Source organism: Babylonia areolata, chromosome 2, assembly GCF_041734735.1.
Source record: "Babylonia areolata isolate BAREFJ2019XMU chromosome 2, ASM4173473v1, whole genome shotgun sequence".
NCBI lineage: Eukaryota > Metazoa > Mollusca > Gastropoda > Neogastropoda > Buccinidae > Babylonia > Babylonia areolata.
In genome coordinates, this window is record NC_134877.1 from 16,296,355 (window position 1) to 16,309,468 (window position 13,114).

The window sequence follows — 13,114 nt, forward strand, 5'->3', positions numbered from 1 at the left end:
AAACAAACAAAAGACTTCCTTCCAAAGAAACCTGGGAACCATGCTATTGCTGTCCAGTTAATTGTGGCCTTCGGGGCTGACCAGCTGACCAGCGCAGGACAGAGCACAGCCAGTACGAGCCAGGAGGAAATGACCACAATGCAAAAGAGGTCCAGTATGGACCAGAGAACGTAATGTTGTTGTGTGTCATTCACTCACTGTAATACTGATTGACCTGTCAGTACCTAAGCCCGCCTCCGGTAGAGGAGAGAGCTGTTCAGCGGAGTGGAACATAATACCATGAAAGCGTGTGACCCAGACACGTCCTTCTTTGTCCGAAGAAGACATAAAACGCGTCGGTCACGAGGTCTTTTCCCGCAGGGGAAAAAATAAAACCGCACAAACAAAGCACTAATTCTCGTCATAAAAAAAAGTCGTTGGAAGAAGGTAGAACAACATCGAAAGCGAAAGACACGAGACTATTACGTCTGTAACCTCGTTCTACAGGCAAAACATGCGACACTCTGTCTGTCCTGGGCTCAAGGGAGTCAAGGTCCGTGGAGCACTGTGACGTCCACCCACACAGCCCCTGACCCAAGACACCCCCTTCAGTGAGCAGTCTGAGTCTGGTTGATTGACCGTTGAGTGTTTAGGCTGGAACAGCTGGGAACTACACACACTGCATGCATGGCTGTGTATGTACGGTTTATATCTACCAAGTCCTAGCAGTTTCATAGGTCAACAGAAACACATTGCTACCCTGCATGCCAGAGGACATACTGGGCAGTAAGTAAGTTAGTAAGTAAGTACAGGGACAGAGACCCAAACAGGACTCAAGCAAAGATCCTATCATATACAGGGCGAGAAGGACTTGAGCTCGGTGAGGACCTCGGTGAAGAAGCTGGGGTCTTTGTTGAGCCGTAGCATGGAGGGGCTCAGGCGGTTGACCAGCACCAGACAGCGGTCCCAGAAGCGATCCTTGTCCTCCTCGACCAGGAAGGGCTTGAGCGGGTAGCTGATCTCGTTGCCCATATAGGAGTAGGACAGGTAGAGGCAGGTGAGCACGTGCGCCTGAAGCTCCTGCTCGGACTGCATCTCCGCCGTGACCAGGTCCCTCACAAGGAGGTAGATGAAGACTACATTGGCGGGGTTGATGAAGGCGATGTCCTGCCAGCCCTGAAGCAGCAGCGAGCGATCCACGGACCTCAGCCACATGATGGCGTCGCCCGACTCGAAGTGCCGGAGCTTTTTGCATTTTCTCTTGAGGTATTCCCCCAGACATTTGAGCAGCTCTGAAGTGGAAGCCTGAATCACGGTTCGTTTGGGACTGCAGCATTTCTCCACGGGTTTCTTCGGAGGGGCCTTGCTGAGAGCCACAACAGGAGGGGGCTCCTCAGACCCTGTCTTCAGGTTGTAACACGACACCGACTTCTGAATGTTTTTGTTCAGGTTGACATTTTCGAGGTTGAAGTTGTTGTCGAACTTACTACCGCTCAAGAAAGCGGAGTTGGAGAGTTTCAGGAGGTTTTTGTCTTTCTTTTTCGGGTTGACGGTGAATTTTTTCCAGCTTAGCACACTCAGGAACATGGAGTGGCGCTTGAAATTCTTGTCCTTGGGGATATTTTTGGCATTGTTGAGCTGTTCGTAGGTGAAGTTGTTGATGTTGATGTCCTCACACAGCGGCTTACGAGGCCGAGGGGAGAAAGAGAGCACGGTACCCATGCTGACAGTCTGTGAAGGGACACACGACACAGCAAACACTCACTTTCAGCAACAGGAAAATGGCCGCCACAAGAGGAGAGAGATCACAGGCCCTGCCAGTTGCCTGCTGGGAACGATCGAAGAAGCTGCGATGTTGAGGAATGTATCATGGTACTGGAACACGTCTGGAGGCCTGGAGTTTCCACACACACACACACAGACACAGGATACCCACCACCACAAACCTCCACCGTTACTGGAGACACACAACCCCGGTTCTATAACAAACCGTTTTTGTCCACAAAACACTCACTTCAACAACAAAAAAACTCGATTCCGTATTAAAAGACCTGGTGGTCTGTAACCGTATCAAGGGAGAGAGGGGAAAAAAACCACACCTCCTCCACTCTCCTGCTTCACGCTCGGTCCTCCGTCAGGCGACGTGTCTGCTGCTAGATTAGCATAATGTGGCAGGATGATATCATCACCATGACAACAGCAGGCTGCGTGCGGCAGCCCAATATAACCCGCCGCCAGAGTGTATCGATCCACTGAGGGGGCCTAGACGGCAGCTCCGCTGAGCCGTGCTCTAGCTCCTGGGGGGTCCCAGCTTTTCCTGCTAGCTAGTGAGCTGGCTTGTCTTGCTGCTTTGCTGGCTGTGTTCGACATTGGACAGATCGATGAGACGATACTGGGGTGGGGGATTCAATGTGTAGCGCACGTAGTGCATGCAGCACGCGTGAGTGAGTGAGTGAGTGAGTGTGTGTGTGTGTGTGTGTGTGTGTGTGTGATGATGATGATGATGATGATGATGATGATGATGATGATGATGTGTGTGTGTGTGTGTGTGTGTGTGTGTGTGTGTGAGGTAGTGAAGTGTGTGTGTGTGTGTGTGTGTGTGTGTGTGTGTGTGTGTGCGTGCGTGTGTGTGTGCGTGTGTGGGTAGGTGTGACTAAGTGAAGCGTGTGCGTATAGGTGTGTGTGTGTGTGTGTGTGTGTGAGGTGGTGAAGTGCCGTGTGTGCGCGTGTGTATGTGTGTTGTATGTGTACGTAAGTGTGTGTAGGCGTGCGTGCATCGTTGTGTATGTGTTATGTATGTATATGCGCGCGCGCGCATGTGTGTGTGTGTGTGAAAGAGAGAGAGAGAGAGAGAGAGAGAGAGAGAGAGAGAGAGAGAGACTTCACAGGCTTCGGATGGTTTATTCAAATAGTCCAAAGCCATTGGGAAGGGCTGGAGAACTAAAAGACAGGAACCACACTATTGGAGCAGTATTTTCAAGACAAAAACACTCAGATAAATGAAAATTTCGAATTTGCTGATTGAATGGATTTCGAAAGTAGACCAGTTGATACGACTAAACGCTCTTTCTTGGAGGAAGCTGAATATTAGATTTAATAGAAGATCATACACATTTTGCTTTAGCACATAGCATATATATTCAGTGTAGTGTAGTGCAGTGTAGTGTAGAGTAGCGTTTTGTGTTGCGTGGTATGGTACGGTATGGTATTGTATTGTATTGCATTTTGCGTCGCCCTACACCTGTGCCACTCATTTTTTATGCTAACAATCGCATTGGCTCACTCGCCTAAGACTTGCAATTGTGATGTTTATTTGTGTGAGTGTTTTTCCTTTCTTTCTGTATTTTATGCACCATCATCTGCGCCGTTTCGGTGGCATTGCTCCCACGCGGCTCATTCCGAGTATCCGTAGTCTATCGTAGTCCCATTGTCGGCAGTTCACAGGGAACCAACGATGTTAGGTCGTCAGGAGACCACACACCAGAGGAAACCCTGCACTGCCGCCGTGAGTCACTCGGGTGGTGTTCAGTGGTGCCTGTTCCGATTCATCGTACTTAGGACACCACATAAAGAAATAAGTTGAGATTTTGGACGGTAGTACATAAATTTATGCAACCAAAATGTTTCACTTGTACGCGATTGACACTTAACACTGAATTGATTCTTTTGGAGAAGACGAAAAAAATGAAACTGATGACATACTTGACTTAATTTTACTAGATGCCAAATTTTACGTGTACAAATCAAAGACAAATAATGTAAAACCAGCACTGCCATCCTTTTTGAAGGAATTGCAATATATATATATATATATATATATATATATATATATATATATATATATATATATATATATATATATATATATATATATTGAAAAACATATCCATAAACAACACATGATGTACACTAGTTTTTACAAGAAGTGGATCCATTACATAAAATTATTGCAATCACTGTAATTGTGTTTATGTATGTGTGCATTTATATACAAATGTATAACATGTATCTGAGATTTAGCTGTTTAATATTTTATAGATTTGTTGATTGTACTTATTTATATGTTTGATATACATAAAAATTTCAATCCCTTTTGTCTTCGTTGTCTATACAGAAGTTGAAAATACATACATAAGAAGAAAAAACAATAGTCTTCGTACGTACATACACACACACACACACACACACACACACACACACACACACACACACACACACACACACACACACACACACACACACACACACACACACACACACACACACACACACACACACACACACACATTTGTTGGAGCTGAGTACTTGTTGTTGACATCCTGAAGTCCAAGGTTTGAACTGTGTAAAAAAAGACAAGTTAACATCCAATGAAACATGTTGATTGTGTGTGTGTGTGTGTGTGTGTGTGTGTGTGTGTGTGTGTGTGTGTGTGTGTGTGTGTGTGTGTGTGTTGTTTCCTTTGGTGCAATTGTGAAGTTGCTGGTATGCGCCAGTCAATTGTTTTCAAGCATGTACAGTTCCTTGACTCTTTACAAGACCAGCTGGGTTTCCATATGAAAAAAAAAAATAAATAAAAAAGAAAGAAATAAGCTTCCGTCTGACTTCAATGATAGCTTTGTCGCGGAGCCAGAGTGAGCGTCCCCACTTCACCCCAAGAGACGAAACCGCTACCACGTCCCTCAAACACAACAACAGTCCCCCATGGATCTGTCGACACCGAATACATTGACATGACACACCCCATGCACAGTAGTGGAGGTGTGTGTGTGTTGGGGGCGAGGGGGGGGTGAGGGGAGGAGGGGGAATCGAAATTGAGGTCACCATGTGAGCAGGACATGAAAGGCCACAGAATTTCGTACGTTTTTTTTCCCCATTGATACTGATGATGAAGGAGGAGGAATACGACTCTCTGATACGGAGGTCCACTTTCGAGTTTGCCAGGGAGAAATCTTGTTGGCTTGGGTACTTTTCCGTGTGCATATTGTATGCGGGACTTACCTGCTGCGCCTCTTCCTGCAGACAACCAGGAATGTTTAATGAAGAAGAAGAGAGCGAAAGACAGATCACAGACACAGACACGCACACGCGCGTACACGCACACGCACACAGGCACATGCGTGCGCACGCAGTGTTAGTGGTGAGACCAGAACACAAGCGAAGGTTAAAGAGAGAGAGAGAGAGAGAGAGAGAGAGAATGCAACTGAACACAGAAAACACACACAATCAACACGCACGCACACACACGCACACACACACACACACACACAGTCACACACAAATCACTCTCACACACACACACATTCACGCACGCATACTAAATTTGGTGCACACACATTTGGAAACGGGATCAAACGTAATTTTGAAGTTTTAGAACAGGTAGGTTATACTCAGTTTAGAGGTGGAGGTGGCAGAATAAGGGGATGGACTTGTAATCCAGTGTTCACCAGTGATCAGGGTTCGATGCTGTGTTTCGGCATGGTCTTGTGTCCTTGGATATGCATTTTACAGAGAATTTCCTCACTCCACCCAGGTGTGAATGGATGCGTACCTGACATCACTTACGGAAGGTTAATTAGACGGCGGAAGGAGAGGATAGGGTCTCGCCTTCCAATGCCGAGCCCAAAAGCGGATATCTTCTTCTTCTTCTGCGTTCGTGGGCTGCAACTCCCACGTTCACTCGTATGTACACGAGTGGGCTTTTTTACGTGTATGACCGCTTTTACCCCGCCATGTAGGCAGCCATACTCCGCTTTCGGGGGAGTGTATGCTGGATATGTTTCTTGTTTCCATAACCCACCAAACGCTGACATGGATTACAGGATCTTTAACGTGCGTATTTGATCTTCTGCTTGCGTATACACACGAAGGGGGTTCAGGCACTGGCAGGTGTGCACATATGTTGACCTGGGAGATCGGAAGGAGGCGCCGTCACCGAGATTCGAACCAGGGACCCTCAGATTGAAAGTACAACGCTTTAACCACTCAGCTATTGCGCCCGTCATGTATAGCAGATATGATATGAAATCAGTGACCCCCCCGCCCCCTCCCCCCAAGGCCGTAAGAAACTATTGGATCTTTGTGTAACGAGTTTGGAGATAAAGGACACAAAAAAAGCGGACAGAGACTTTTTTCTTCCCATGGGAAATTATAAAATGTTTTGGAACCTCACTAAGGAGGACTTCCCAATACCTGGGAGCTATTCAGAGTGGAAAGAACAAAGGCTTACAGGAGATTTAAAAAAAAATCCACGGGCGTTCAGTATTAAGATATTTCCGGTAGAACGCGGTCATTTTGTCGTCTGGTTCAAAGCGGAACAGGGAAACAAACAAAGTCTTCCAAACGAGATTTAATTCTCTTTATCTGCAGTGTTAAGGTTTAAGCAGAAGAAGGTAGGTACAATAAGTGTGCGTGTTTGTGTTGTTTCCTATATGAAATGAATTTGATTTCCATCTAAACACCATTTACTTGACAATTTCACTGTCTAATGGCTTTGGAAATGTAATGCTGTATTTCTGTAATCGAGCATTGGTTTATATTTGTGAACACACTGGATGAATTTCTTGGGTTTTTGTTTGTTTGTTTATTTGTTGTTGTTTTTTTTGTGGACAGAGAGCTTCTATGGTGTTTCTGTTTATTTTTAGATGATTTCTTAATGCCATGTTTGGTTTTTAACTGGATATTACTAAGAGCTTTTAGCTGCGTTTGTACTGGATATCTGCGCGTCTGACAGACTTGCTGGTAACGCAACACCAACGAGCGGCCTACATCTAGGAAAATCGGAAATCCTCAGAAAAGTCAAAGAATACCAAAAAGAACAGGTACAAGGCCATCACACCATCGATCGCCTCAAAGAAATAGAAGCAGAGAGAGGGAGCGGCCGCAAGTATAACATGAAAGGTAGAGCACGATGCTTTGCAAATCAAACAAATATCGGCATCATTTCCAAACCAACATTGCGCAAATTTCTTCAAAACGGAACAGAGTCTCTGTGGGCCTTTCCAAATACAATAGACTGAGCAACACACTAGACGCCACGTTCTTGGCATCAGAGATCTTTTCCCATCCCTCTTGCGGCCAGTCAGTGGCGGCTGTCTGTGTTTGTGTGTATGTGTGGGTCTGTGCTTTTGAGTGCGTTTGTGAATGCGCGAGAGTGAAAGTGTACACAAGTGTCAGGAGAGATATGTGTACGTGTGTGTGTGTGTGTGTGTGAGGGGAGGTGGGAGTGCGGGGGGAGGTGGGGTAGAGGATGAGGTATGTGAGTGTATGCATGCCTACACTGTGGGAGCAACATGATATTGGAACGTATATATATATATATATATATATATATATATATATATATATATATATATATATCTTTGTATGTACGTGTGTGGGGTTGGGGGTGGGAGATATGGGCGAATGTGTGTGTGCTTGTACAAGTAAGTGTTCATCTCTGTGAGTGTGTGTTTGTGTGTGTGTGTGTGTGTGCCGTGGAAGCTGCGATACGTAGACTAGAAATGAGTGTGTGGAGGAGGGGGTAGAGGAGGTGCAAGGTAATGTGTGTGTGTGTGTGTGTGTGTGTGTGTGTGTTGGAGCTCATGTACGTTTATATGTATTTGACTGTGCTTTCATATGTGCTTGTACAAGTAAGTGTTCATCTCTGTGAGTGTGTGTTTGTGTGTGTGTGTGTGTGTGTGTGTGTGTGTGTGTGCCGTGGAAGCTGCGATACTTAGACTAGAAATGAGTGTGTGGAGGAGGGGGGTAGAGGAGGTGCACGGTAATGCGTGTGTGTGTGTGTGTGTGTGTGTGTGTTGGAGCTCATGTACGTTTATATGTATTTGACTGTGCTTTCATATATGTGAAACTGCATGTTTGGTGCATTTCTGTTATGCATGTGTGGGTGTATGTGTGAATGTGTGTCTTCATATTTTACATTTATTCGCTTATTTATCACCATTGTTGTCTTATTTATTTATTTATTTATGTTTTATTATTATCATTTTATTAGTATTACTAATATTATTACTACTACCTTTTTCTATATTATAATTATTATTTATTTATTTATTTATGCAAGCTTATCTATTATTTATTCCCCCGTTTGTTTGTTTTTTTGCTTTTTTTTGTTTTTTGTTTTTTTCTCAAGGCCTGACTAAGCGCGTTGGGTTACGCTGCTGGTCAGGCATCTGCTTGGCAGATGTGGTGTAGCGCATATGGTTTTGTCCGAACGCAGTGACGCCTCCTTGAGCTACTGAAACTGAAACTGAAACTGCGCGTCATAGAAAAGTTATGTATTGTTATTATGATTATGATTATTATTATCATTATCGTGATTATCTTGATTGTTATTATTATCATTGTCATTGTTGTTGCTCTTCTTCTTCTTCATTCTTCTTCTTATCATTATCATCATCGTCATTTTCATTATTATTATTTCATTATCATTGTTATTATTATTATTATTGTTGTGGTGGTGGTTTTTGTTGTTATTATTATTATAATAATTATTATTATTACTACCACCAGTAGGAGTAGTATCTTAGTTGCTGAGACCCCAGCCAATCACACACTGGTCGTTTTAGGGCTGAAGGACATAGTTATCCGTTTTGAAGACCCGCAGGTGAGTCATCATTCATTCCAGCAAGCAGTATGATGATGTTACACACACACACACACACACGCGCGCGCGCGCGCACACATACACACACACACGTTGTATATATATATATATATATATATATATATATATATATATATATATATATATATATAGAAGGGGGAGAGGAGAAAGACAATAAAGGAAACACCAGTTCTAATGTCTTAAATGTTCGATGATTGTTTACATTCGGGTGGATTTTTTTTCCATGTTCTAGTGTGCGTTTCTTCTTCTTCTTCTGAGAGAGAGAGAGAGAGTGTGTGTGTGTGTGCGCGCGCACTCGTGTGCGTGTGTGTGTGAGAGTGTGTGTTTGTATGAGTGTGCGTTTGTGAGCTTGTTTGTTTAAGTGTGATTAAAAAAAAAAATGATGTAGTCTAGACTAGACTAATCATCTTTCTGATGATCAGCAGGTGACTCATCAACCAGCCCAGCAAGCAATATGATGATGTAAAAAAAAAAAAAAAAAAAAAAAAAAAAAATATATATATATATATATATATATATGTGTGTGTGTGTGTGTGTGTGTGTGTGTGTGTGTGTGTGTGTTGGTCGACAATCAATATAGACTGCTAGTCTCCGCACACAGCTGCGTTGAAGCCTTATTCTAGCCTCGGGTTTGGGTTGTTGTTTTTTTGTTGTTGTTTCTTTGGTTACACGCGGAAGACCACCAGCAGGTTAATCATCAGCTAGGCCAAGTAGTAGTATGGTGATATTTGAAATTTTTTTTTTTTAAAAGGGTTGAAAATGAAAAATGAAAAGTAAAAATCAATGCTGTAGCCGCTGCTAAGCAAATGGTGGCAGTTGTCTGCAAACAGGAATTGTATTGTTGTTGAAGCTTGCCCATCCTCAGTAGCTTTAGAGAGAGAGTGAAAGGGTTTGAAATAGGGAGGGAGGAGGAAGAAAGAGAGAGCGAGCGAGCGAGCGAGCGAGAGAGAGAGAGAGAGAGAGAGAGAGGACAAACGGATGGACACACATACACGCATATTCACACACGCACACAGGAGTTTTTAATTTGCCGTTGTTGTTCTAGGTATCTATTTTGTGTACCTGAATGTTTGTTCATGCATGTGTGATATACACCCACCTTCAACGTTAACGATGTTAAAAGAAAATGAGTTCCTAATTTTTTCTTTTCAAACAACAAGAAAACCAAGTAATATGGAGTCGCTAATGAAATCTAGGGGGAAACAACATAATCCATGCAATAATTTCCTAAAGGCTTCTTCCCAAAGGCTGACTAGAAGAAGGTAAATCGCTATAGTGATAATGATAATTATTTATATAAAAAGAAGGGGGGGGGGGGGGGGGGGGGGGGGCGAGACTGGCGGCATTTAATTTTGTATTTTTGTATTTGTATTTTGTATTTCTTTTTATCACAACAGATTTATCTGTGTGAAATTCGGACTGCTCTCCCCAGGGAGAGCGCGTCGCTCTACTACAGCGCCACCCATTTTTTGTATTTTTCCTGCGTGCAGTTTTATTTGTTTTTCCTATTGACGTGGATTTTTCTACAGAATTTTGCCAGGAACAACCCTTTTGTTGCCGTGGGTTCTTTTACGTGCGCTAAGTGCGTGCTGCACACGGGACCTCGGTTTATCGTCTCATCCGAATGACTAGCGTCCAGACCACCACTCAAGGTCTAGTGGAGGGGGAGAAAATACCGGCGGCTGAGCCGTGATTCGAACCAGCGCGCTCAGATTCTCTCGCTTCTTAGGCGGACGCGTTACCTCTAGGCCATCACTCCACTAGTAATAGTAACCAAGAATAATTTGTGTTTATATCGTATTAGGCCTGAGGATCCAAATGGCTTTGGGTTTTTTGTTGTTGGTGGTGGTGGGGGTTTTTGGGTTGGTTTTTTTTTGGTGGTTGTTTTTTTCGTTGATGTGGTGTTTCGTGTATAGATCAGTTCGTACAAGATGACACCTGTTTGATAACTGACACTGAACTAAAAGGATTCAAGTGAGGCCAACATGTTTGAACAGCATGCATGGTCTAGCTCAGCCGCGTGTATCGAAAGCCAAGTATTGTCAGGCTCAAATGAACAAATTGGTTACTTTTTTTCTTTCTTTCTTTTTCTTTCTTTCATTTTTCATTTATATTTATCTTTTCAAAACGCGGTCTGATATCCAGCCCTGCTTCCTTTCTTGCATCAATGCTATCGTAAGCAGCAGAAAAAGAGAGCACCTGCGCACATACATACACACACGCGCGGCCGCGCGCGCTCGCGCACACACACATACACACACACACATATTCACTGCAGGAAATTCCACCACACTGAATCATAGTAGTGCGATTCATTCCAGTGTGTGTGTGTGTGTGTGTGTGTGTGTGTGTGTGTGTGTGTGTGTGTGTGTGTAAGAAAAGGATTCGCAGTGCGTGCGTGCCTTTATATGTGTGTGTGTTTGCGTGTGCATGCATGCGTGCATGATAAAATAATAGAGAGAGAGAGAGAGTGAGAGAGAGAGAGAGAGAGATTGGACTCAAAGGTAGAGATAGAAAGATTGGCCTTAAAGAGAGAGAGAGAGAGACAGAGAGAGAGAGAGAGAGAGAGAGGGGGGGGGGGAGAAGTTCACTTTGTATATTGATCCTGTTGCAAGAAACTAATGTCGCAGTTGTGTTGGTTTAGAACGGATCAGTTGTTCATCACAAGTAAAGTAGAATGGCCCCCGTAAACACGACTCGAGAGACCAGTCTCGTCCAAAAAGACGGGCCCTACACCCTCCCACTCTCCACCCTCCCTTCCCCCCCCCCCCCCCCCCCCCCCCGCCCGTCCCCACCCGTGTGTGACAAATCTGACAAGCTGTAAAAACAATCCAGAGTCTATACTTTGCCTCGTCCTCAGAAAGAAAAGATCTGAGCACATCACTCCTCTTTTGCAACATCTCCACTGGCTCCCTGTCTCACACAGAATAAAGTACAAGATCAGCACTCTATGTTATAAATGTAATCACAAATCAGCGCCTTCCTGTCTCTGTGGCTGCCTTCACCTCTACACTCCATCTCGCTCACTACGATCGGCTTCGGATCCACTCTGTTTACGCATACCCAGATTCAAGCTCTCGACTGTTGACCGCCGTTCTTTCTCTGTCTCTGGACCTCGCAATTGGAATGGACTTCCTCTTTCGCTTCGTCAAGTCTCCACACTCAGCTCTTTCAAGTCTGGCCTTAAAACCCATCTCTTCCCAAAATAGCCTCCTTTCCCTGCTTCTTCCTTGTCTTCAGTTTCTCCAGTTTTAGAGTTATGCCTGCGTGTGAATGACAGGCGCGAAAGCGCTTTGATTTGTCTATGCACAAGATTCAGCGCTATATAAATACCACTTTTATCATTATTGTTATTATTATTATTATTATCCTTAGGCCTATTACATTGAAATAAAATCGGCGTTCACATTGTTTAAAATCACATTGATCAGAGTACAAAAGAAGCATGATTTAATTAGAACAACAAGAGCAACAACAAAAAAACAAACAAAAAAGAAGAAGAAGAAAAAACAAGTTGTGAATTCGTATATGCGTATGTACACAAGATCTTTTTCTGTTTTCTTTTCTTTTTTCTTCTTGTTCTTTTTCTTTGTTGTTGTTGTCAGTTTTTGCTCTGTGTGTGTGTGTGTGTGTGTGCGTGGCTCTGTGTCTTTGCGTGTCTCTATGTGTGTTGTCTTTGTTTGTTTGCTTGTTCTTTAATCAACATGATCGTTGGTTGTTTGCAGCATACACCTCAGGCAAAGGAAGCAGGTTCCAAGACATGTAGTGAAGAAAAGGAGCAACACACATGAAAACACTCTCAGAAGAAAGCTGCCGCTTGAAGATGAGTTGTCCTCCAGTCGCAGGCAGAAAGCTATAGTGATTATCGTGAAACGGAGAAAACAAACGACTTTTGTCAATATCTGTGTGCGTGCTCGCGGGTGGGTGATTTTGCGGCTGCAGGGTAATCAAATACAATCGACCCCCGAAAACGGAGTATGGCTGCCTACATGGCGGGGTAAAAATGGTCATACACATAAAAGCCCACTCGTGGTCATACGAGTGAATGTGGGAGTTGCAGCCCACGAAGGAGGAAGAAGAAGAAGAAGAAATACAATCGTGCGTGGTGGAATAATGCTAGAGACTGAGACTGCACAAACGACACGGGCTGATTGCTTTGATTAACGGCGATGAGAGTGACGTGAAAGACTGCCTGTTGGTCACGAAACGGGCTATTATGACGCACGCAGTGACACACTGTCTGTCACGATGGATTATGGATCATGACTGAGGCACTCCTTTCTGGACCGTTCACCTTCCTGCGCTGTGGTCTGCAGGCAACAACGACCATTGTTGGCAGGGTATCAACCACGGTCTGATAAATCGACTGGACCGATACCTTTCCTGTAGCTAACCGCGTGATAGCTTGCAGTGAGTGTGTGACGCGCCATTGTCCTCCCCAATTGCCCTGTGGTCTGCAGGCAACAACGACCATTGTTGGTGTCAACCACGGTCTGATAAATCGAATGGACC

The 13,114-nt window shown here is 44.2% G+C and overlaps 1 protein-coding gene across 1 annotated transcript; it reads right to left on the reverse strand.

Moving 5' to 3' along the window:
- Positions 1 to 210: 210 nt before the first annotated feature.
- Positions 211 to 1,930, reverse strand: LOC143279226 (cyclin-dependent kinase 5 activator 1-like). Its single transcript, XM_076583333.1, has one exon. The coding sequence runs from the start codon at positions 1,699 to 1,701 to the stop codon at positions 829 to 831; it is 873 nt and encodes a 290-aa protein (XP_076439448.1). The 5' UTR covers positions 1,702 to 1,930; the 3' UTR covers positions 211 to 828.
- Between the last annotated feature and the right edge of the window lie 11,184 nt (positions 1,931 to 13,114).